The sequence below is a fragment of the Anas platyrhynchos genome, chromosome 12 (genome assembly GCF_047663525.1).
Source record: "Anas platyrhynchos isolate ZD024472 breed Pekin duck chromosome 12, IASCAAS_PekinDuck_T2T, whole genome shotgun sequence".
In the NCBI taxonomy this organism is placed as follows: domain Eukaryota; kingdom Metazoa; phylum Chordata; class Aves; order Anseriformes; family Anatidae; genus Anas; species Anas platyrhynchos.
Genome location: NC_092598.1, coordinates 6,673,588 through 6,695,765, shown reverse-complemented (window position 1 = coordinate 6,695,765; position 22,178 = coordinate 6,673,588). Strand labels below are relative to the sequence as shown.

Sequence of the window (22,178 nt, the reverse complement as noted above, 5' to 3'; positions counted from 1 at the left end):
TCTCCATTAAGTTGTTACTTCTGATATTGCTAAAAAGTTTTATGACTGCAATGTGGTCTGACATGTTTTATTCTGATATGACAGCTAGACAGGAATTGGAGCTGTGTGCAGTGCACATTTAAATTGTTAGCTATCATGTATCTCCTATCACAGCTAAGCTTAGCTAGACTGCATTGTTTTTTCACTTACAGCAGAATATCATATCCATGGATATAGACCACCGTACCCTGCATGTTCCTCGTTTCTGAAAACACTGCTGTGAATTAAAGGAGATATATCTCTTATGACTGGGCTTGCCAGTCATTTCCAACTTTTCAAAAATTAGTTCTATAAAGAAATGCAATTTTCAGTTCTCCTTGTTCAAGTGACATCAAAGAGATGGTGATGTTACACTTGTTTTCTAGCTGACGATGTCAACAAACACAAATTTCAAAGAATTGTTCTTCAGCTTATTGAAAAAAAATCTGCTCAGAAATTCTAGAAACTGTTAACAGTGACAAATATATCAAATAAACTGGTAGAGAGAAATAACCAGGTATGAAAGAAATTCCTTCAGGTTAGAAAAACAGAGGGAGACGTCTTTACTGAATATCTATCATATAATCTTTCTGCCAAGAGCTCATTTACAGCTTCCAGCAACAACCCCCTCCCAGGAGAAATTAACTTCAAAAGTGTCTATGTAATTGAAAACAAGATAAATCAAAGACTCTAGAAAAACTGTGTGTATTTTTTGCTTCCTGCATTTTCTTAATAGTTACAGTGGCACAATCTTTGTTATTGTCACACCTTTGAGAATGAAATCAAGATAATCTTCACTACTCAGCCTTTTTATTATTTATATAAACATATCCAGATGTGTATAATTTGTAGGGTAGCTTGGCCCAAGGAAATAGATTTCAGCTGAAATTTTCACGTAGTACTGGTATTTATTGAGTAAATAAATGTCAGTAAAATGAATTTCATATACATAACATTTTGTATAGAGTATAAGTAGTTTCTATATTTATATAATGAGTACGACAAAACTAACTCATCAAAATTATATTGAAACAGTAATCAAATTTGATGCATTCAAATGCACCAACTTTGCTAGAAAACAGAATACCAGGCTCTTGGGCTTAAATGAGATAAAATAATTTTCTTATCTATTATACTTAAAAATGGCAAACATGATAATGGATGAAAAGCAAATGGAAGCTAGCAGTGCATGGCTTACTTTTGAGAATAGTCAACAGCTGCTTGCAAAGGTTAGGGAAACTAGCGTGGCTCTCGTGAAATAACAAAGGAGGACAGGAGATCTAAGAAGGGAGTTCCAGATCCTTGATTTCCAGCACCAAGTCCTACAACCTGACAACAAAAATGTGTTTTATTTCTGCATGTCAGTCAGCAGCTGCCTGCTTTTTTGCCTGTTAAATAAATCCTCACTGCTTCTCTTGGCTGTTACTTCAGAACTGACAGATGAGTCATGTATCATATCTGCATAGACGGTTTTCTTTGTCAATTTTTTAGTACAGTTCTTGAAGAGTGTTTTTCTAAACCTGCTGCTGTTTATTCCTTTCCAGTGGTGGCAGGTTGAGAAGGTAAATCCTATCAAGCTGTATGAGGAGAACAAAGTCATTGCTGGATTTTCTCTGCTCAATCTACTTTTCAAACAGAATCGAGGTGGCCTCATCAAGGGTGTAATGGACAAACTACTAAATCTATATAACAATAAGAAGATCAAGCCTGTGGTTGATTCGTTATGGGCTTTGGAAGAGGTAGGAGCAAAAATTTCTTTCCCCATATTGATTTTTTTGAATATACACATTTTTAGATGTAAAATTAGTTCTAAAAAAGTTATTCACACATTTCTGGAGTTTCAAGTATTCTATGTTACATTCTTGAAAATACTAAAAAAAAAATTATTATTTTTTTCAATCTTAGAAAATTGTTCCTGTTTCCTAAGTACATGAAACTTGTGACTAACTAGTGGCTGCGTCTGACTGAACACATCAGCTTGTATTAGCATGCATCCATGAGGAAACAGTAATCATCAGATTTAACAAAATACAGTATTGTTAATGTATTATAGTTCTGAATGGCCTGTGGTCAGGGTTTGGAGGCCAACTTGTTGCTTATTCAAGTGGCACTAAAGAACCACCGCTGTGATGGACGCAGGTAAGATACCTGGGCTGTGTGGTGGGACTCCACAGCCTATGACAGTTCTTGGAGCAGGATGTATTCCAGGGTTCACTGGGGCTTCTAGATGCGTGGGCCAGGTTTTACAGCAGGAAGGTGCACGCTGCCTCAGGTCATGCTGGTGAAGGAACCATAAGTAACTTGATCCTACCACTACATCTGCCCCTAGCGTACTCCAACATGGATCTTCATGTGGTACAGGAGATGCAGGTGGTTGGCCTTACCAGCCCATGGCATGGGAGTGGCATTCAGCTGTTTGGTAATTATCACCAAATGCAAGTCTAACTACTTAAGAGAAATCAGATGTTGTGATGAAGAGCAGCTGGCTCAGAGCTCAGCCGGACAAAGTTGCTCTGTCCCTGTCAAAGGGAGAGCACTTTGAAGAGTAGTATAAAATAGATCTGTGTTCACATGTATTTATTTTTTTTATATGTGTTCTTTTATTTACATATTAAGTATCCTTACAAAGAGTTCTAAAAGTTTAAATGGCACAATACTGAAGATAACTATTCTACTATTTTTTTGTTCAGGTACTTTCCAGGAATTAGTAAGAAAAGGATCATTAAAATAGTAATGGTGTCCTTGATCAAGATATTGGGCTCAAACATGAAAAATTATATGTGGCAGGCCAATCTTAATTGTCAACATGATGGGAATTTTCTGGGAGACTTTTGTTTGATAACATTTCATCTAACATTTGGCAGTAACATGCACCATTCCTACCATTAGATTGCAAAATGTGTAAATACATCTGTTAAAGAGTGCAGTCTACAAAACTACAACTCATTTATCACGCCCGCTCATTTTTCATGAGCTGTCTGGCAATTTACAAAGGAAATTACTGGCTAGTATCTTCAGGGATGTAACAGTGCCAGAGGTGTCCTCAATTGATTGCAAAGTATTACTGAACTATTATTCATTCCGGGCATTATCATATTGGGGATATATTTTTGTGCTTTGAAAGTAACTTAGGTCAAACTATCAAGATAAAGATAATATGATGCATGGGCAAATGTGCTATCATAGCTGGGGACTAAATGGAACCAGACTTAGGAAAGGTTGGTGTATATTTTTGTTCTGTTTTGAAAGATCTGTTTGTTTATTTATTTATTATTTAACTCCATAGCTGTATATCATCCTACCCATCAGTTTGATGTTTGGTTGTTTTTCTTTTCCTGTTGAATAAGCCTGATTTTCTTGAACTGTCCACTTATATTTGACCACTCTCAGGCTTGTTCATTAGACAGTAAATCAATATGACCAATTTTTACCACTGCTGTTTCCTGAGGAAATTTCCTGTCCCTCACAAGCATTGAGAATAATTGTGCTTGACTAGAGAGCGGCAGAAATGTGTACTCCCTGCATGGCATTTGAAAAGGAATGATTTGAGTATTTTTCTGTGGCAGAATGTCACTATTTTCAAAGGCTCACAGGAGAGTCATTTGTCCTCTGACTAGAAACTGTCTCCCAGAGTTAAGCTTGAATCCTGTAAGTGACATAAAAAATGAAAATATTTAAAGGAAAAATCTCAGAGGAGACTTAACCATGGGACACCTTTCCAAATACTTAATATTAATTACCTATTTATGTGATCACATACTTAAAAGTTTCGATCTATATATGAAAGACATATCTCTGTCATGCCTCTTTACCTTCTTTATTCATTCTGCATCCGTGTTTGTTCTCATGTATTCCTTCTTTCTGCAAATTCACAAATGAACACAGATTCTCTAAAGCCAACATGGAAGACACCTGCTTTTTGTTCAAAACTATATTACATTACAAACATCTATCTTTTCAGTCCTGTATCAGTTGCAATGGTCATCTGTGTATTAATGCTGAAAAGCATCTTTGCAGTCTTTAGAAGAGGATGATACATGTGGAGCGGTGCTCCTCTTTGCTGCTTAAGGCTGGTTGCCACAGGACAACTTGCTGTATGATAAGCCCAAAATTCAGAGCCTTATGTTCTAGGCCTTCTGAAAACGGTCAGAAGAAGGTTTGCAACTGTTTTAATAGGTCCCCATGAATGGTGAAGAAAGATTTCATTGCTGTAAAGGCCTGGTATAATTTCTTGAACAGCATCTATTTCTACATACTTTCTGCAGGATTACACAATTTAAGTTTATAAGATTGCGCTGATTATAGAATATTGTAATTGCAATGAGATTTTGCATTTTAATGTGTTTCAAGTGGCAGTAATATATAGAGAAAGTTACTATATATAGATAAACATATAGAGAGACAAATATAGAGAGAAAGTTATTCGATTCCCATTTCTCTATCAAGTTGTAGAGTACACAAAGTGATGACTAGGTGATTGCCAATTAATATTCAAGTTGGTGTTTGAGATTTAGCTTTATACTGCTGCCATTGACAAAGGCAAACCGTTGTTCAGTGGGATCATTCTAATTAGGATATGATCCCTTCCAGTGTTTCTGTTTTAGGGCCCTATCCAAAAGCTATGCAGGTCAATCAAAGGACTCCTACTTTCACTGGCCTTTTTTTTCAGGATGAGGATTACCATGCCTTTTCAGTGTAGTCTGCTTAAATAAATTTAGCAATTGACTGAAGGGAGTTTGGGACAGAACTCATTCTGGATGGAATAGGAGATGAGTTAATATTCTTCCATGCTTCAGATTATTGCTGATGCAGGGGAGATCAGGTTCTAGAGTACTGACTACTCCTGTGGAGTAAAACTATTTGCACTATTTGTACTATCGGTGTTGGACTAGAAAGATTAATTTTTTTTTTTATCTCAAACTTACATCCAGAAACCCTATGAAGAAAAGTGTTAAGTAGGCCACTAGGGCCATTTTATGATGTTAATGCAAGAAAGATCTAAGAAAATCAGTGACAAAATCCACTGACGTTTTCTAATGGAAGTCTAACAGGAATTACTCATCATGAGATGAACAAAGTCATACAATAAACCTGCTGCTGTGGAGAAGTCTTACTGTTTAACAGCTATTTCTTTATAAGATCAAGTGTTTAAAGACTTGATAATTTATAGACGGTGCATACTTAAAATACTGTTGTGTAGTAAAACGTTGATTGTCTGGTAAGATTGCATTTCATTAGAAATAGCAGAGTTTAAAACAGAGTTAGTATTCAGTGCATACTTGTTGAGATCTGCGGTTGTTTCTTTATCAGTAACTACATATCTAACCTTTAATTTGCAGTTAGTCAGTCCTCTTTGTTCTGATCAATCTGTAGTGTGTATTTGTGAATTAGCATTCTCCTGAGGGTCTGTGAGTCTTCAGCTCTATGCAGTAGATTATTCCAGATTATTAAGCAGAATGGAAAGAGAAGGTTCTTATAAAAACTGTTATATTGAGTAACTATGTACGTGTTGCACTTTTCTATTAAAATTCTGTTTTCTCAGTTGTTGTTTTTTGTTTGTTTGTTTGTTTTTTGTGGTTGTAAAAGAAAATACATACTCAAGGTAAAACAGGTTGTAAAGATAGAGGGTATAAGCACTTCATCTAGGTGACTCAGAGCATTTAAAAGTAGCACTGATAATATGTAAAACAAAACTGCCGCGAATTCTTGCACATGAACTGCAAGTCATGAAAGTGACAGTGCAAAATACGCACCATGTTTTCCTACTATCCTACTTCCCTACTATAGGCCCCTTTCCCTCACACTGGGCTACCTGCTTGAAAAACAACTCAGTGTGTCAGAAAGTCTTCAGATTGGAGCTATTTTGGTGCATATGGGTGAACAGCGAGCTTATGGAAACACAGACTGGTTTTGTGTACCAAAGGATTCAATGCATTCTCCTGTCTGAAATGATTTAAAGGAGTGTTCTGTTTATACAGTAATAAAGCTATCAAAGACTTGCATGGTTTTAGGGTCAGTAAGAATGATGATAAGCCTGAAACCTATGGAATGGGGTGATTACTTAGTCTTTATAAAAAAAAAAAAAAAAAAAGAGGATATTCTGATTATATTACTAGATCAGGCTGGTACCTGGCAGAAGGCACTGAATATTACTCCATGTCATTGGTTTGTAGTGATAATGTACTAATGTCTTCAGTAACTCCTTATGTAGAAAATAGTAATGCAACAACCGTAGCTCAGGTCTAGGGGTATGCTTTGGCACTCAGCTGTGATTGAAATCATTGGAGTCAAGGTACTGCATGCATTTATGGATCAGCATCCACAGACTCTAATTTCTGTACCTCATGGTCACTGCACAGAACGTTTTTGAGTGGAAGGGGGTATGTTAATTTAGTTTGTGAGGATCACTGCACCATCAGCCTCACTTTTTTTATCCTGAATCATTATAAGGTCTAGCTAGCTGTAAATATATGTATATTTATATATAAGGGAGGTTCCTTTGCCTTGAAGCCAGAGCTTTTCTCTGTAGTAAATTACTAAGACAAGATCAAGCTGTGTTTAAGAACCTAAACCTGAAGGGAATACAACGCAACTGATCACATTGTAGTATCATTACAGAATACCTGCTGATAACAAATTTTCCTTTAAAAGAATAATTTTTCTCATATGTTTCTGTTTTCACATACTTTCCATTCTCACATTAGCTTCAATGTGACTAGCGTGCAAAGGAAAACAGTAGAAACCTTACATCTAATATCACAGTTTTACCAAGTTGTGAGGTGAGAAAGAGGACAAAAGAACACTTTCATGCAGAATTCATACTATGTTTGGGGGGGAAAGGGGGGAGGCGCAGAGCTACCACAATATGTCTGTTTTTAGCACTGCCCTCTGGCTTCAAAGGATTCAGGTATTGTAAATCTCTTTTACTACTGAACACATCCTCTGGCATAAATTACAATGCATGCTTTTAGGTAGCAACATCTAGGACAAAAAAATAAATCTGTTCATGCTAGCAGAAAGAGTGATACCCTTCACCTTCTCCTCAAAACCAGAGTCCGTAATTTAATCAAAAGCTAGTCATGCCTTTCATGCATCAGTGTAGTAAGACAGAGAGAAAACTGACCCATTAGTTACTTTTAACATATTAAGAGGATAATCTGATAATATCATATCAGGCTGGTACCTTGTTATAGATACTAAATGGAATCTCGTGCTTTTCTTTTTTTGTAGTGACAGTATAACAGTGGCTTGTGCAGGCTTTTTTTTTTTTTTCTTCCCTTTTATATGCTAGATGAAAACAAATTCTTCACCTGAAGAAACTACACCTTCTGTTCTGCCAACAGCATTTACAAATATGGCGTTTACATCCTGCATTTTTTCTTCAAGGTATGCAAAGTAATCTAGAGTAATATGATAAAAGTGAAAGTTCATTAATAACCAAAGCATTAACACACCACAAAATAAACAAAAGGATCGTTCTTCCATAAGCATAAAACAACTTATTTTGCAGTATTATATCAGAGAAAGAGGAAAAATAATTCTGTGAAAACTCCTGCGAACATATCAATGTCTCCTTTTCTGTGATTGCTACTCTAACATTAGAAAGCACAAATTCTGCTTGTTCTGATACCACAGATATTTCTTTGACAGTACTTCAACTGCAGTTTTTCATGAACTGCTTTCCTGGTGTACAGGTATCAGCTGTGCATGTACAGTGTCCTGTGATACTGCCACAGATCGTTGTTCTTCCTGTGTGTGAGATTCTGTTCCCTTTGACTATATAAAGTAAACATCCATAAATCAAAGTAAAGGTAGGTGATTTATCTGTACATCACCATTGCTTCTCTGTATATAAACAAATCCAACACAACAAGTTTAATACAGGCTTTATGCACATACCAGATCTTGCAAGGAGCTATGTTGTACTGTTGCAGTAGGTTTCAAAATATAAATGAGAGAAAAGCACGCTGAGAAGAAAAATGTGAATTATCAAGGGCAGCTTGCTTCTGTGTTCATAACTGAATTAATGACCAAATTTTAAAAGTTAAGGGAAAGCTATTGCATTTGAAGTTTACTTCAATAGCATTAAGTGTAATGAGCACAAGTTCTAAATGGAATGAAAAGGAAACCATGAAAAAGGTGATTTTTAATAAAGACTCTGCAAATAATTTTTTTCCAAGACGCCTATCTAAAGTAAATATTAATTAAAACTCCAAGTAATTTCAGTGCAATATGCATAGAGGAGTAAAATATACCTTGGAGGAAAATATACACCTTGAAAGTACTGGGGATTAATAAGGTACTGTTTTTTTATTTTTCCTTTTCCTCTAAAATGTTGTGTATACATGATCATTCCATGATCATGGAATTCTTGCTGCTTTTATGTGAATTATTAAGTTCTTACCAAATGCCTATAACGTTTCATTTAGATTTCTTCCCCACTTAGTGCTGTTTAATAGGACTTCATGTCAATTCATAATTTATTCTGCCCTTCCTAGCTTTTATCACTAAGTGACGACATAACTCAGTATTCTCTTTGGCTTTATATGCTGTTGATAGCAATGTAACATGACTATGATTTTATTAGAAGAGTGAGATAGGAAGAAGCAAGACAAGACTTAGATATGGGTCCATAATAATGCTTCAGATACGTGACATTAGCTGTGATTAGCACAAAATCAGGTTGGGTAAATGAGCTGTTTTAGCAAACCCATACTTCACTTGTCAAGTCAGTTAAATAAGTAAGCAGAAGTCAATTATTTTCAATTGCTATATATTATTAATAAACTACATGAAATTCAAGCTACATGAATGGAATCTAATTAAACAAGTAATTTATTTTAGTTCATTGCTTTCTTTTCTTTTTTTTTTTTTCTTTTCTTTACAGCTTCTGAAATTGTTTGCATTGTCTAGCCTGCTAGTTGAATACCTGTGTGTATAAACAAGCAATTTTGCCTTTTAGAGTCTTCAAAATGTTGCTTTATGCATGCAGAGAATATTCATACTAGACTATTCTTTAAATGGATAGATAACAAAAGATATATGACGCATATCTTCATTTCTCTGATGTCATGTAGCATGGTAGTGGAAAGATCATGGATCACCTTGAATTCTTTAATTTCCAGTTCTGTCCTTTAACAACCAAGCCCCTGGGCTGTGTCTTGGCATCCCTGAGAGCCTTTGTGATTCAAAGCATTTGTTGGGGCTCCGGTCTCAGAATTCTACCAAATCTCAGTCAGCTGTTTCATTGCAGGGAAACCAGATCTTAATGTTTTGGAATGAAGTAACAGACATGGAAAAGTATTTTGGTAATATTTCTGATGAACATAGGTTCTAACCTTTGTAACAGCAATATTTGAACACCGAATGAGACTAGTGTGAGACTAAAACACATTCAATTAACATAAACACAGCCCACAGCTACAGCACTTTTCTAATCTACTTTGTAAGTGCTGTGCTAAGAATTAATTACTTATGGAGATACAGAGGCCGAAAATACTTTTCTAGAAGCCATGAGACACTGGAAATTGAAAGTACAGTGGTGAGTCATGATACGTGTTTTTGGGTCAGGACAGATTGTCATTTCTATTTGCCCTTGTGTGCCACAGAGATAATAGCTTGCTGTAACTGCAGGCCGAAGGAAAACAACATGTAGACTCAGTTCCTGATGGATAATGTGAGGGAGGGAAAAAAAAGCACTCAGAGGAAAATAACATAGGAAGCATTGATAGATTCTGCTGAAGAAAATGTGCACTATTAAAGATAAACTAGTCACATGCTTCCAGTTAATTAAATTAGTAACAGGAGATTGTATACGGGTTAAACTAGTTTGTCACTTATTTGAGAAAATAAGAATGAACCTGTTAAATGGAGCAAGCTGCTGATTAATTATTGTGAAGAAGCAATATTTTACAAGAGTAGTCTGCTTACTGAAATACATTAGCTGGCTTTAAAGTAATAAATTGGCACACATTCCCTGTGTATTAAACTGACATACTGTACCCTTGCAAGGAAATAATGAGAGTCTTAGCTGAGGAGAGCTTTACCAAAGCAGAGTGGATATATTTAGACATCAAGGACAGAACTATGAGAGATAAGAGTATTATTTCTTCTGTATTTATCTTGAGTGTTTGACTCAAACATGTTTGCTTTACAATTCACTTTTACTGTCTGTGTCATAGAATTTAAGCCATTCTCAAGAGTCAAGAAAACAGGGTTTCATGGAGGCTTTTTCCTATTTGAAAACAATTTCTGGAATTTTTAATTTATGAAGTATTAGAGAACAAAAGCTGCGTGTTTTATACCCTGATCTAAATGTGTGCTGCAATCCATTCCCTTTTATTTCTACTGAATAATGGCAATGAAACATCTGCCTGCCTTCTCTTACAAAAAGGTTGATTAAATATATGCCAATACATTACATCCACCAGTAGAAATAATTTTAAATGGAATCTCATAGAAAGTTTCCTTTATCTTCTGCTCTGTAGAGTTGGTAACACCAACTCAGTGAGTGTTTTCTGTCACTCAGAGAACTGACTGTTGGATGCCATGGATGAAAAACTAAGTAAAAAGCAGGTACCAAAGGGAAAAATATTAGACACTAAGTTTTCAAAGGCACATTCAGATGCTATATCATTCTTGTGTTGTACACCGTTAGTGTGCTTAGTTTAAGCTGCAAAGCCTATGAATGGAATCTAGGATTTTTCTGTGTCACAAAATGGAATCTAGGATTCTGTGTCACAAAATGGAATCTAGGATTCTGTGTCACAAAATTCCACTCACACTTCTTTGTTAATTAGTTCAGAAAGCAAGCTCTCAGTTGTTGAACTGGCATGGACTGCTCCTGTGAGAAATTCAGCTTTTCTCCCAGAGTATCATGAAGGAGCAATCTGATGTTTGTGTGAAGGTTTATTAGTGATTGTTCTCATTCTCTTGGAAACTTTTAGGTCTCTGTTCAAATTTTTGAAAAGTTTGTTTTCCCAGGTGATGAGGATTTTTTTAAAAACAAAACAACAAAAAATGAGTTAGATATACTGAAGTCGTCTTGTTGGTGATGTTGAGAGAGCTGAGAGATGTCGCCTTTGTTACTGTGGCACAACGTAAAATACAAATAATTCAGTCTACCCTTGCCTTTCAAAGCTTCCCGTTTTCAGACTAGGAAGAGAATCCCTGATGATTTCTTGTGAGGTTTGGGCCTCTGATTTGCAATAGATCTGACCAGTTTTTTGTTTTTTGTTTTTTTTTTTCCTGTAATCTATGAGTCTAATGCTTCATTGATTAAAGAATGCCTAGAAAGCTATCCAAGGACAGATAAAAAAGACTCAATAGGGGGTGGGAGATGAGAATAAAAGTACCTCTTTTTATTTAATTGTACTAGTCTACTTTGTTTGAAAACTACGTTTGAACTACGTTGCCAGCAGTGGTCCCTGTGGCCATTTTCCATGGCTGATAGTGACCAGAAAGATAAATAGAGCAGAAGAGATTGAAACGATTTGTGAGACTGCAAAATTACTATGGTAAGAAACATCAGTAGATAATATGCTTTCTGCATTTCAGTACATTTTAGCTCACATTTTTTCTGATTTTGTTCTTTTTTATTATTCTTATTATTTGGACGCTTGGCCTATGAAAAGATAAGGTAAACATAAGCTTTTAGCTGTAGTAGAGGATGTTTAGCTGTCAGTAGACATAAAAAATGTTGGTAATAGAAATAGGTATTTTTGGTTTTAGAAATGTCTTTCTAAAGGGAACATTCTAGCTTTTCTTCTAGGATCAGTTTATTAGTGTCTCTGTGTAGTAGTAGCTAAAGAAAAATTATTTCCATCAGCAAAACAAAATTTTTAAATAACTTTGTTAGTGAACAACAATCATTAATCAAGATGAACATTCTCACCTAATGAAAATGGCTCATAAATGCTTTTCAGTCATTTTAAACAAGGACAAATTTTAAAAGCAACATTACTCTTGGGCTTAAAGACATCTCTTAGAATAATATAATCCAATGCTGATGTTATAATTGAGAGTTTTATTTGGTATTGCAGTTTCATAATGATATTATTGCTCATGACAGATAATGATATAAATTAACACCAAGGGAGCAAAGCACATGTATTGTTGATATTAAAAGGTTTCCATATAAATAGCTTGCTGTGAGTGATTGAATGCAAAGATATTTTGTAGGGCAAATCCATATATTATGCTCACTGACTTAAAGAAAATCATGCTAAAAGGATGAGGATATGAGATCATAGTATAAGATCATCAATTGAGCAACTGACTTTCAGCTGTTCTGATTTTAGTGAATATGCTGGATTGAAAATCAATGTTCAGTTTCTGAAAGTGGCATTAAAGTGTATGCATTTGAAAATGTAAACCATATGTGTAAGAAATTAGGCCTCAACTCATCACAGGCAACTCCAAATCTTTGTTTATATCCATTTGATTTAGTATAATAAAGTACAGTTTAGTATGATAAAGTTTATTCCCTACCATCACCAAAAACCCACTAAAGAAGAATATGAATTTTACTATATGTTATGGTTAGAACCTGGGTAAAATATCCTAAAGATCTTAAACTTTCCTGAGGAGAATGGGCATAATCTTTCAGTTCTTTAGTGGAAGTAAAAAATAAATAAATAAATATATTTTTTTCAATTCGATTAGCATCCAGGATAACTATAAGAGTTCCCACAGTTAAGGCTATGCTATACTACAGTCAGCAAAATGTGTGTTATTGAAGTTCTTGCCTATTTTCCTGAACTGTAGCTAAAATACATGCCTTTTGCTTTGGCTTCCTTGCTATGAATTACATAGCATTTTGATTTCAGTCAGTGTAATGCTAAGCTGAATGAGCATTCACACATGGGCATTAAACTTGTAAGCTAAATCAATTTTTATATCAATCATGTACAATACTTACGCAGAGTTACCTTTAATATAGACTCCAAATGAGACATTTTTAACTGTGCCAAAAGAAATATTAACTAGTAAAGCAAATAGGACTGAAAAATACATTGTAAAACTCAACTGGTAAACAAAATAAATACTTTTCATCTTACCTAGATGAATGACTTCAATCTTACTGTAAACTGATATAGCTCAAACTGAGGATAAGCATGAGTCATACTGTCTAACATTACAACTGTATTACAATTTAATGTATCTGTGGTTTTTGGTTTTACTTAAGTAGAATTTTAATGAAGATATGGAGCAGCACACAATGGTCAGATCTGGCTTAGAGAGCTCCTTGAATAATGGAAAAATATGACAATGACTTATGAGTAATTAGATTTGCAATTCTCATGGTACTACTTTCTGAAACCGAAAAAATTTAAACAAGAAAACAAAGGAGAAATATTTTCTCATTTGGATCTTCAGAGACCTTTGGTATTTACCTTGATGAGATTCAAGAACCTACATAATTGGCTTACTGACTGGGGATGGATTTTATTGGAGAGAATCCATTGTTGTGAAAGAGCAGAGTTGTTTTTTGACACAGAATTAACGTGCTCTTGTAATCTGATCCTACTTGGTGGATTTGTGTATGAAGCTTCCCAGACTTTGGAAATGATAGTGTCAAGGCATTTTGTGATTACATCTTTATTGTCTAGAAGACTGAAAGTCTGCTGTATTTTGTAACCAGTAAGTTTAGTTCTCAAGTTTTGGAATATTTGATACCATAGTTCTGGAATAGACCACGATTCTCTATAGCAGTAATAAACAAATAATCAAACTTCCTCTGGATAAGCAGACAGAGGTACTACAGAAATTTCAATATTTTTTATTTTTTTTAACCATCCCATGTTGTGAAATAAGCTCAACATGAGAAAGGAAAGGTCTGAGGATTAAGGTCTTCAGGAGTAAACATACAGAAATCCCTTGAAATATTTATAAAATACGATGAAAAGTGATGCAAGTAACTGGTTTTGCGTTTGACTCCCAGTAAGAATTGTCCACCATTCGGGAAGAGTAGGAGAAGCAGCATATGTTTTCATGAGACAGTATCTTAGTACAAGGTTCAAGAAGTAGGAGAAAGCAACGTGTAGTCAACAATCCTTAATTACTGCAGGACAAAAAGAGACAGTCTTAAGTGTTTCTCAGAAAGTCTCTGCAGCAAAGAACTTAGTCCTTCTCATTTCAGTTATATTTTTGTGTAACTGTACATGCACAAAAGTGATAGAATTAGCATTGTTTCTTCATCAGCACATGTTCAAGAATCACATAATATTTTGCAAGCTGATTTTTATTTTTTTTATTTATTTTATTTTATTTTTATTTTTTTTTATTTTTTTTGCCAAAGTAGCAATGTTTGTGTCCATTTGTCCAGAGGCAGAGTAAGACATACATTGACTTGGAACACCTTGCAGCTAGTTCGTTGTCAGAGGCAATGCATAATATGGTGAAAAAGATTCTTTGGTCTCTGGAGAGTGTTCTGCAGATGTCTAGACAGGCTATGTGAAATGCTGTGGTTCTGGAAATATTTCAGACTTGGAGTTCTCATATGGCTATGAAACAATATAATTCCAGAAAGCCTGTCTCTGATCTTTCACTTGTGTGTGAAGAGAGATCTCTGTTTGCCAGATTCCCACAGAGAAGTAAGCAGACGGGATTGCTGCTGCAAGGCTGTGCAGAGGAAATCAACAACATTCACCTTCTGCAGTCTAGGCATTATAATTAGAAAGAAGACAATACACAAAGCAGTATGCTTATAATTAAGGGTGCATTTTCTGAGAGTGGTGGAGGGAGAGAGTTTAATGATTCTCTAACTCTTAGAACATGCTTATGTGAAAGAGAAAAAATGAGGCATATTTGTGGGTTGGTGCAGTTTTCCTCCAAATATTTTTTCAGAGATCACAAGGCTACATGGTTTAGGCAAAGGTTTAAAAACTGATGTGATAGAGCTTGATAATCAATAATAACATATCTATCTTTAATTGCTTAGCAATTAATGTCATAAATTATTTCCTGTCATAAATTGTGAAAACGTTGTGATGGAATACAGGAATACACCAAACTGAACTTGATCAATGAATTCTGTTTAGGCAGGGGACTGCTGTATCTTAACCAAATACAAAGGGTTTGTTTCTTTTGCCTGCAGCTGCCAAAGCTCCTTTGAAGCAAAAGGACTTTTCTAGTGTAAGAGCTGCTGCTGCTGCAGACCAAACCTGACTCTTGCTGGAGTAGAATATGAACCACTTCACTTTTGAATATCCCAGAGTTCAGGAGTGGCTTGGGCATCCCTGTATGCACAGTTATTTGTAGCTTAGTGTAACATGTGCTCAGAATGGAGAAAGGGACCATAAAGCTGACCAGTTCTAAAATCCTTTATGTGGGGCTTTGATGTGCTTAAAGCCATCTCCCTAGTAAAATGTAGGACCATGCTGCCAGCAATCCCTAAGATTCAGGCAGCAGCTGGGAGTCTCACAGGTATATAGCAGCAAACAAAAGTGTATTGTAGTGTGTGGATCAGTGGGTATGGGGAGCTTTTAAACTTTATCACAATAGTTCTGTGTCCCTTCCACACAACACTGTGCTCATCTTCAGAGTGGCTTATCTCACCCTGGAGTTGATGTGACTGTATTTTGCTATCAACTAGATGGACTCCTGCAGAAGATTTGGGTTCAGGAGTTCTGGCTTTATTGCTGCTCCAAAAGAAATTCTACTGTCGGATCCCAAAAGCTTCATCTTGATTCACAAGATGTGGCTTTTCTTCTAGAGTGTGTTCTGGAGATTTTTTCACCAAATCACTACCCTTCAGAAGGCACCCTAGAATTTGAAAGTAATAAGGTAATTTTTTACTCTATTAATTGCTGTTGCAAAAAAGATTTCCTTCTTCAAGCATATCTTAATAACAAGTGATAATGAAAGAAGCTGCACTGGGTTAGTTCAAACCAATGTTTGCTTGCCTTCTCATTCTGCAGGCTTTTCTATAGTCTTTTATAAAACTACTTTTTCACATAGTCTTATAGAGATGTCCTTTCTATAGTACTATGCTTTTAACCAAAAGGGTAGTGTTTAACTCTTGAAGTCCTGAACACCCCCTGAGGTGTCCTAAATAGCAGGAATTCTCTGTGTTTGGGGATCAAATTTCAAGGTCTTTACTCCTTGTTTACTGTGTAAGGAAACTCCCACCAAGCTGATAATCTAGACCCTGTTTAGTAGTTCTAAATATTTAATTTGATGTTGGTTCTGTCTTTTTTCTGCTTTATTCCTGTTGACTTCATAAGTAAAAGCTGGAAAGATTTGGCTCAGTTATTTTGTAATTACAAGACTTGAAATTTCTTTTTCTTTGAATTTCACTGAGGCAAAAACAAATACTCATTGACGTCAGCAGGAGCTTATAGGAATAAGGAAAGACTGAAAACAGTACGGTTCTGCAGCTGTAGCTCTCCATCTAAAAAATGTATAATGTTATAGAAATACTTCAGTAGCTGAGGGAGGACTTGAAGAGTCAGAATTTGCCTGTAGCGTCAGTATTTATTCCTCTGACATTTTTCTCATCGTGGGTCTGGTTTAGTCTTGCTGCCATGGCAACATACAGTGAGGCTAAAAGGTATTCCAGAGAAAAGGTCTCTCCATGCTGACAGGCAGCAGAAGGGAGAAGAGGCCAGAGCTGCTCTGTACAGCTGTGAATAGCAATGGAGGAATGAAAGGGATTAAAAAACGGCTTTCTATTTGTATGCATACAGGCAAAACCATTGGTGCAAAAGTTCAGTGTAACAGCAAAAATCAGGTGAGTCATGAAAATGATTTTGGTTTCAGATGGATGCTAGCAGGATGATTGTGACTTGTTAGCTTTGTTGCAAGGAAACAGCCCGGGTTATCTTCCTCCTGTGTCTGTTCTCTTACCAGGTCACAGCATTGCTAACTTCTTACACATTTGGTGGTATCTCTGTTTTCCCCATGTTTTTTCAATGTGAATTGGGCCCCAAATACCTTAAGATCGATGTGTCTTTCTGAGTGTGGTCAGTCCTCAATTTCCGTGTTAAAAACTGTCTGTGTTCACTATGGGCAGGAATGGTGCCTATTCAAAATCCTGTAAATATTGCACTTTTTTTTTTTTACTTTTTTTTTTTTTGTAACAGTCTTGCAAGATGCTGCATACCCTCAAGCACCAGGCAGAACAAAAAGGATTTGAGAGGTCTCTTTAGAATTAGTGCTAGTATTAGAATTAGTAACAGAGGAGAATCTGCCCAGGAAAGAAGACAGTCCAGGCCAATTGCAGATGTGGGTTTTCCAGCCCCCCATGTACCTAACTCCCATGCAAATGGATAATTGGCACAAAGTTTCCAAGAGGATTTTGTCACAGCAGTTAGGTTAGCAGAGCACTAGAAGCACTTTTCTCCTGGCTGTTCTGCTGCCCATCTAGATGTAGAGCTTAGCAGCATGGTGTGGTGGTGGGCTTTGGTACTAGGTTAAAGGTTGGGATAGATGATCTGAGAGGTCTTTTCAAACCTGAATGATTCTATGATTCTGTGACTTATGGTGCAAGCAGAATATTCCTATCATGAATAGAATACAGATTGTTCCTGTGAAAATCTGTTGTGGACTGTACAGGTTATTCCACTCACCCCCAAATAAAATAATTCCTCCCTGCAAATGGATGTTTTTGTCTGAATAACTCAGAGCAATTGTCAGTAATTGCACCCAAACAGTTTTTCTTCAAAAGCTTGTAGAGAAGACTTAGCCTGAGAAAGTATTGCAAACCAATATAGAAAAAATGAAGCTTAAAAAGGTCAGCATTTTTCCCAGTGAAATACTATTTTATCATGTTGCATAAACATGAGAGAGACATTTTGAGATTAGTGAGGAGGAGGAAATACACCAGCAAAACAATAGGACTAAATTTTGACAGATGTCACTTTGAGGAGTAGGCAGACACAGTGATTACTGCAGAGGAGCCCAGTGACTGCTCACCATGTGTGCATCCCCGGGGGGCATCCAGGGAGCATGTTCTGCCCCTTGGTTAGCCCAAGCCAGTTACCAGGGCTGTGCCAAGTGCAGCCTAAAAGGGAGGTTTACTTTTTTCCTCTGTGCACTCTGTGCCCTAACACACTGGTAAAATCTGCATGGAGTAGTATACCAACCAGTTCACTTCCCTAAGAGCAGCTAGCAAGCTAAAAAGCTTTTGTCCTTAGCTGCTTAGGTTTCTTCCCTTCCACAGACTAAAGCTAAACAAACATAATCCAGAAGACACAAACTACATACAGTTTTTCTTTGGATGGACTGCTGTGTTCAGGAAAAAATGCCCTATATGCCAATGACATGAAAGCAAACTCTTCTGGTCTGAGAAGAGTTTCTGCAATTATAATGCAGCTCACAGTTCATATTAAAGAGAGCATAGCTTTATAATAGACCACAGCAGTAAGTCTAATAAAAATGATCTTGCCTTATGACTCTAATGAAAGATGTAGTATTAAAGCTTTGCTTATGGGGTAGCTCAGCTAGAACAGACTGCAGCATGCATCTTTTTCTTCATTACTGCATACAAATGATGCTTAAATATTATTGATATCGGTGTTTGTAATTCTAATGGAGATAGCTCTGGGCTCATTGAAATAGTGGCTCTTATGAACAGCAAAAGAACAGAACCAGACTTAAAATGAAAAATGGGCACATTTTTAATTCAGATTATTCTTTCATAAATCTGAACAAGATTTGGATCATTACCTGTGACACTTGGGTTGCCAAAGTAACCTTGACTAGCCAGCTGATGTTTGCACACCGCGTGACACTATCACCATGGAGATCCCGTTCATGTGATTTTGCAGACATGATGTAGTTGCAGGCTCCTCAGACACGCGACAGTGATATAGAGAGGAATTAATTAGGGGTAAGGAATACTTTTGCAGTCAGCTCTTCTCCCTGTCAGAGAGCAAGCCTGCACAGATGTACCGCGGAAGCTAAATTTCCTATTGTTTTAGCTGTATATAAGAAAGTAGGGTGAGAGCACTAAGAGGAAGCTCTCTTGGCTTTCACAAAGGGAATTCTGAATTCTCTTAACAGCAAGTTCATGCTCTGCTGAGATCAGAGGAGTGGTCACAAAGTACTGATCCATGCAAAAAATGTGTTTGAAGGATAATACTCATTTACAGAATGTGTGTTCAGGGAATTGAAGCCTGTTGAACACGGGTAATGTTCTTTTATCAGCTGAGACTTTCAGCCTCTCCCAATACCTGCCTTCCTCGTGCACGTGCAACCTAGAGATGTCAGGGAAATTACACCAATGGGACAAGGAATGAAATTTTTTCCCATAGACAGAATATTCCAAATTTTCCTCAAAAACTAGCTGCCATTGTGTGCTTTCCTTTCCACCATTTACCAGACCTCACAGTAGAACTCCAAAGTATATTTTGGGCCTATTCTGCAGAACATCACCAAATTAAGGACTGATGAATGTTAGAAAGATTCCTTGAGATAATCTAATATCTGTTATCTTTTCCTGGATGTACAGCCAACTTACTTCTGAACCAAGGCTTCTCATTTTAAATTCTAGTATGTGCCTAGTATGTTCAGACAATTATCTAAATCTCTTCGTTATTTCCTGCATTTCTTTTATTTGGCCCCTACGTTATTGCTCTTTATTTCTGTTCTGAACTTGAAAGTTGACAATAGAGGTTGTTTGTTTTTTTTAAATAGACAAACAAAACCAAAACCAGACAAACTTCAGAGAAAAGATGTGATTCTGTTTCTGATGATTAAGTAGGCGATATCTGTGATCCCTCCTTTCTTGCGATGTTCTTTGGAGAACAGAATTAAGAGAGCCCCTGAATAAGGATATTTTGCTTTTGCAAAATAGTTTGTGCCACCTCTTTTCTTTATCTGTGAAATTGGCTGTACAATGCCAAATGGTTATACAGTGCCGTCCTTATTGATGTGTAGTACAGCTGTGATTGGCAGGCTGGGCTATGGGCAGGTGAGGGCTCCGTGGACATGAGGTGCACACCCCTAAGAAGACACAGTCCCTCCTTCAGAAGCTGTCCAAGAGCCAAGGATTGCGGGAGCATGCAGTAACAAATGGCTGTGGCATCTGTGACCTGCTTTTCAAATCATCAGCTGGTTTCAGCCTCTTAGATGCCCACCAAAAGAGACTTAGGAAGAGTTTGAGGGGTGTAGTGACACTGCCAATTTGGGGATTACTATTCAGAATCACTAAAGCAGCCGCTTTGGAGATGTCTTTGTTGGACAATCTCCTGCGTTTACACAAAACGCAGTACAGGAAAAAAATATGTGGGCAGTTAAAGTAATGGATTTCAATGGATGAGGGCACTATTTCAGGGCTAGAGTGGAACAGTCATGACATGCTGGAAGGCTTGGACATTTTCAATACATAAATGGAGGACAAAAGGTGGTTCTTTGAGGTGGTGTGTGGAAATAAATAGTGATACTGAACCTAGAGGTGTGGAACTAATGAGAGGTAAAAAATACAGCTGTAGATCATAGACTAAATTGATGCTGTGCCCATCTGGAAGTGAGGGATGTTTGTTTGGGTACCCCTTTGTTTGGGTACTGGTCACCTTGTTTACAACATATGGTGATATAGAGGGTAGAACGATTGGTGAGCAGGGTAGATTACATTGAGATGATTGAACTACTGTTGTGGCATGGATGAAATTTGTACCTTTGGCATGAGATTCTTTACCCGTCCATAGTATGGCCTACCAAAAGGAGAAAAGAAGGATTTATTTATTGTAAGTAGAAATCATGTCATATATTTCAGGGAAACCTACTGTCAGTAGAGAGGCCCAAGAAAATAAAGTATACAGTCCTCTGCCACGATCCTTCAAACATGCTGGAGTGAAAGGTTAAGGAAGAAGCCCGCAAAGATGAAACTGTGATCATGTAGATGGCAGTTTGAGCAATAAACTGGGCTAAACCTCAAGGAGTTAAAAGAATATCCATTCTTCTACTTCAGTGTCTTTCAATTCTCAGTTTTGTTTTCCTAAAATAAATGTATAACTTCACTAAAAATGTTGATAGAATTTATACTACAGAGCTGGATAGAGCCAAATTTGCAAATGGATCGTATATAGAACATTCTCTGAGCAGTCACATGAAGGCATTTCTGCCCTTCCTCTTCTACCAAGGTCTGTTGGCAGTAATTGTTGCTCTTCTCAGTGTGGTACACAATACAGTTGGACAGAAATGGCTCTAATCCAAGAGAAGCTCTGAGATCCCAGCCATAATATCCCCTCAGGAAAATATACATGAATTGGCTTTGTCACAGCAGGCTATCTTTGCCAGCTTTGTCATTTTTATCCTGTGTTTGTATCAAGACTTCTCTGAAGAATTCGGTTTGGGCATTGGTAGCATAACATCTCTTTAAACATGCAGGTATGTGTTAATAGATTAAAATTTTCTAAGAAATGGGAAAGCTGCTCAATTGCCTATAATGCTAACACAATGCAATGGTTCTGTACATTCCCAGTTAAGCTCTATATACTGTATATTCTGTATATACTGGGTCCAGCAGAATCGTATGAGTAAGGAGCAGAAGGATGGTTCATAGAACTCAGAAAGCATGTAGCACATGGGGAGTTTAATGGCAAATGGGAATTTTGAATTTTCTTACAGGGCATGGTAAGCATGTCTTGCAAAGGACCTCGAGGTACATTAGTTTAGTCTGTCTAGGCTGTTGGTTTTTTTTGTATTACAGATGACCTCATTATTGCATAGGTCTTAATTTCCAGATTTATTGTCATTGCTGAAAAATACCCGAATGAGGTTATATAATAACATATCCATGGCCATGCCATTTGTTTAGCTGAAAGGGATGGGAGAAACACACTTTTTCAAAATTGTTTCTTCAATTATAAAAGGATATTCCCTAAAGCAAATGCAAATTATTTCCAACTGGGTTAGAAAATTCCTATTCCTGTGTTTATTATTATTTTCCATTAGACTGAACAGATAGTGAAAGCTAATCCTGCTCTAGAGAATGTTTAAAAAAACAATATGTCAACCTAAAGTAGTATTGATGCAAAAGTGCATTTGAGGGAAAAGGCAAACTTGGGATTCCTTTTACTTCTCCGTTGCTATTAATCATTTTCCTCTACTACTGCCTAGGAGGGTTTATGTTTGATTCATGGAACAGTGTATGGCTGTGCAGCATTATGGTTTTTTTTTGTTTGTTTTTCAGCGATAGGTTTGCCAACTTTCTT

At 36.6% G+C, this 22,178-nt stretch overlaps 1 protein-coding gene across 1 annotated transcript in view; it reads left to right on the top strand.

The window, feature by feature from the left end:
• VAT1L (vesicle amine transport 1 like) overlaps positions 1 to 22,178 on the top strand; it is a 53,982-nt gene that overhangs the window by 23,685 nt on the left and 8,119 nt on the right. The window contains exon 7 of the mRNA XM_005018257.4: positions 1,563 to 1,757. Coding sequence (XP_005018314.2) covers positions 1,563 to 1,757 — 195 coding nt within the window. The remainder of the gene's footprint in view (positions 1 to 1,562; positions 1,758 to 22,178) is intronic.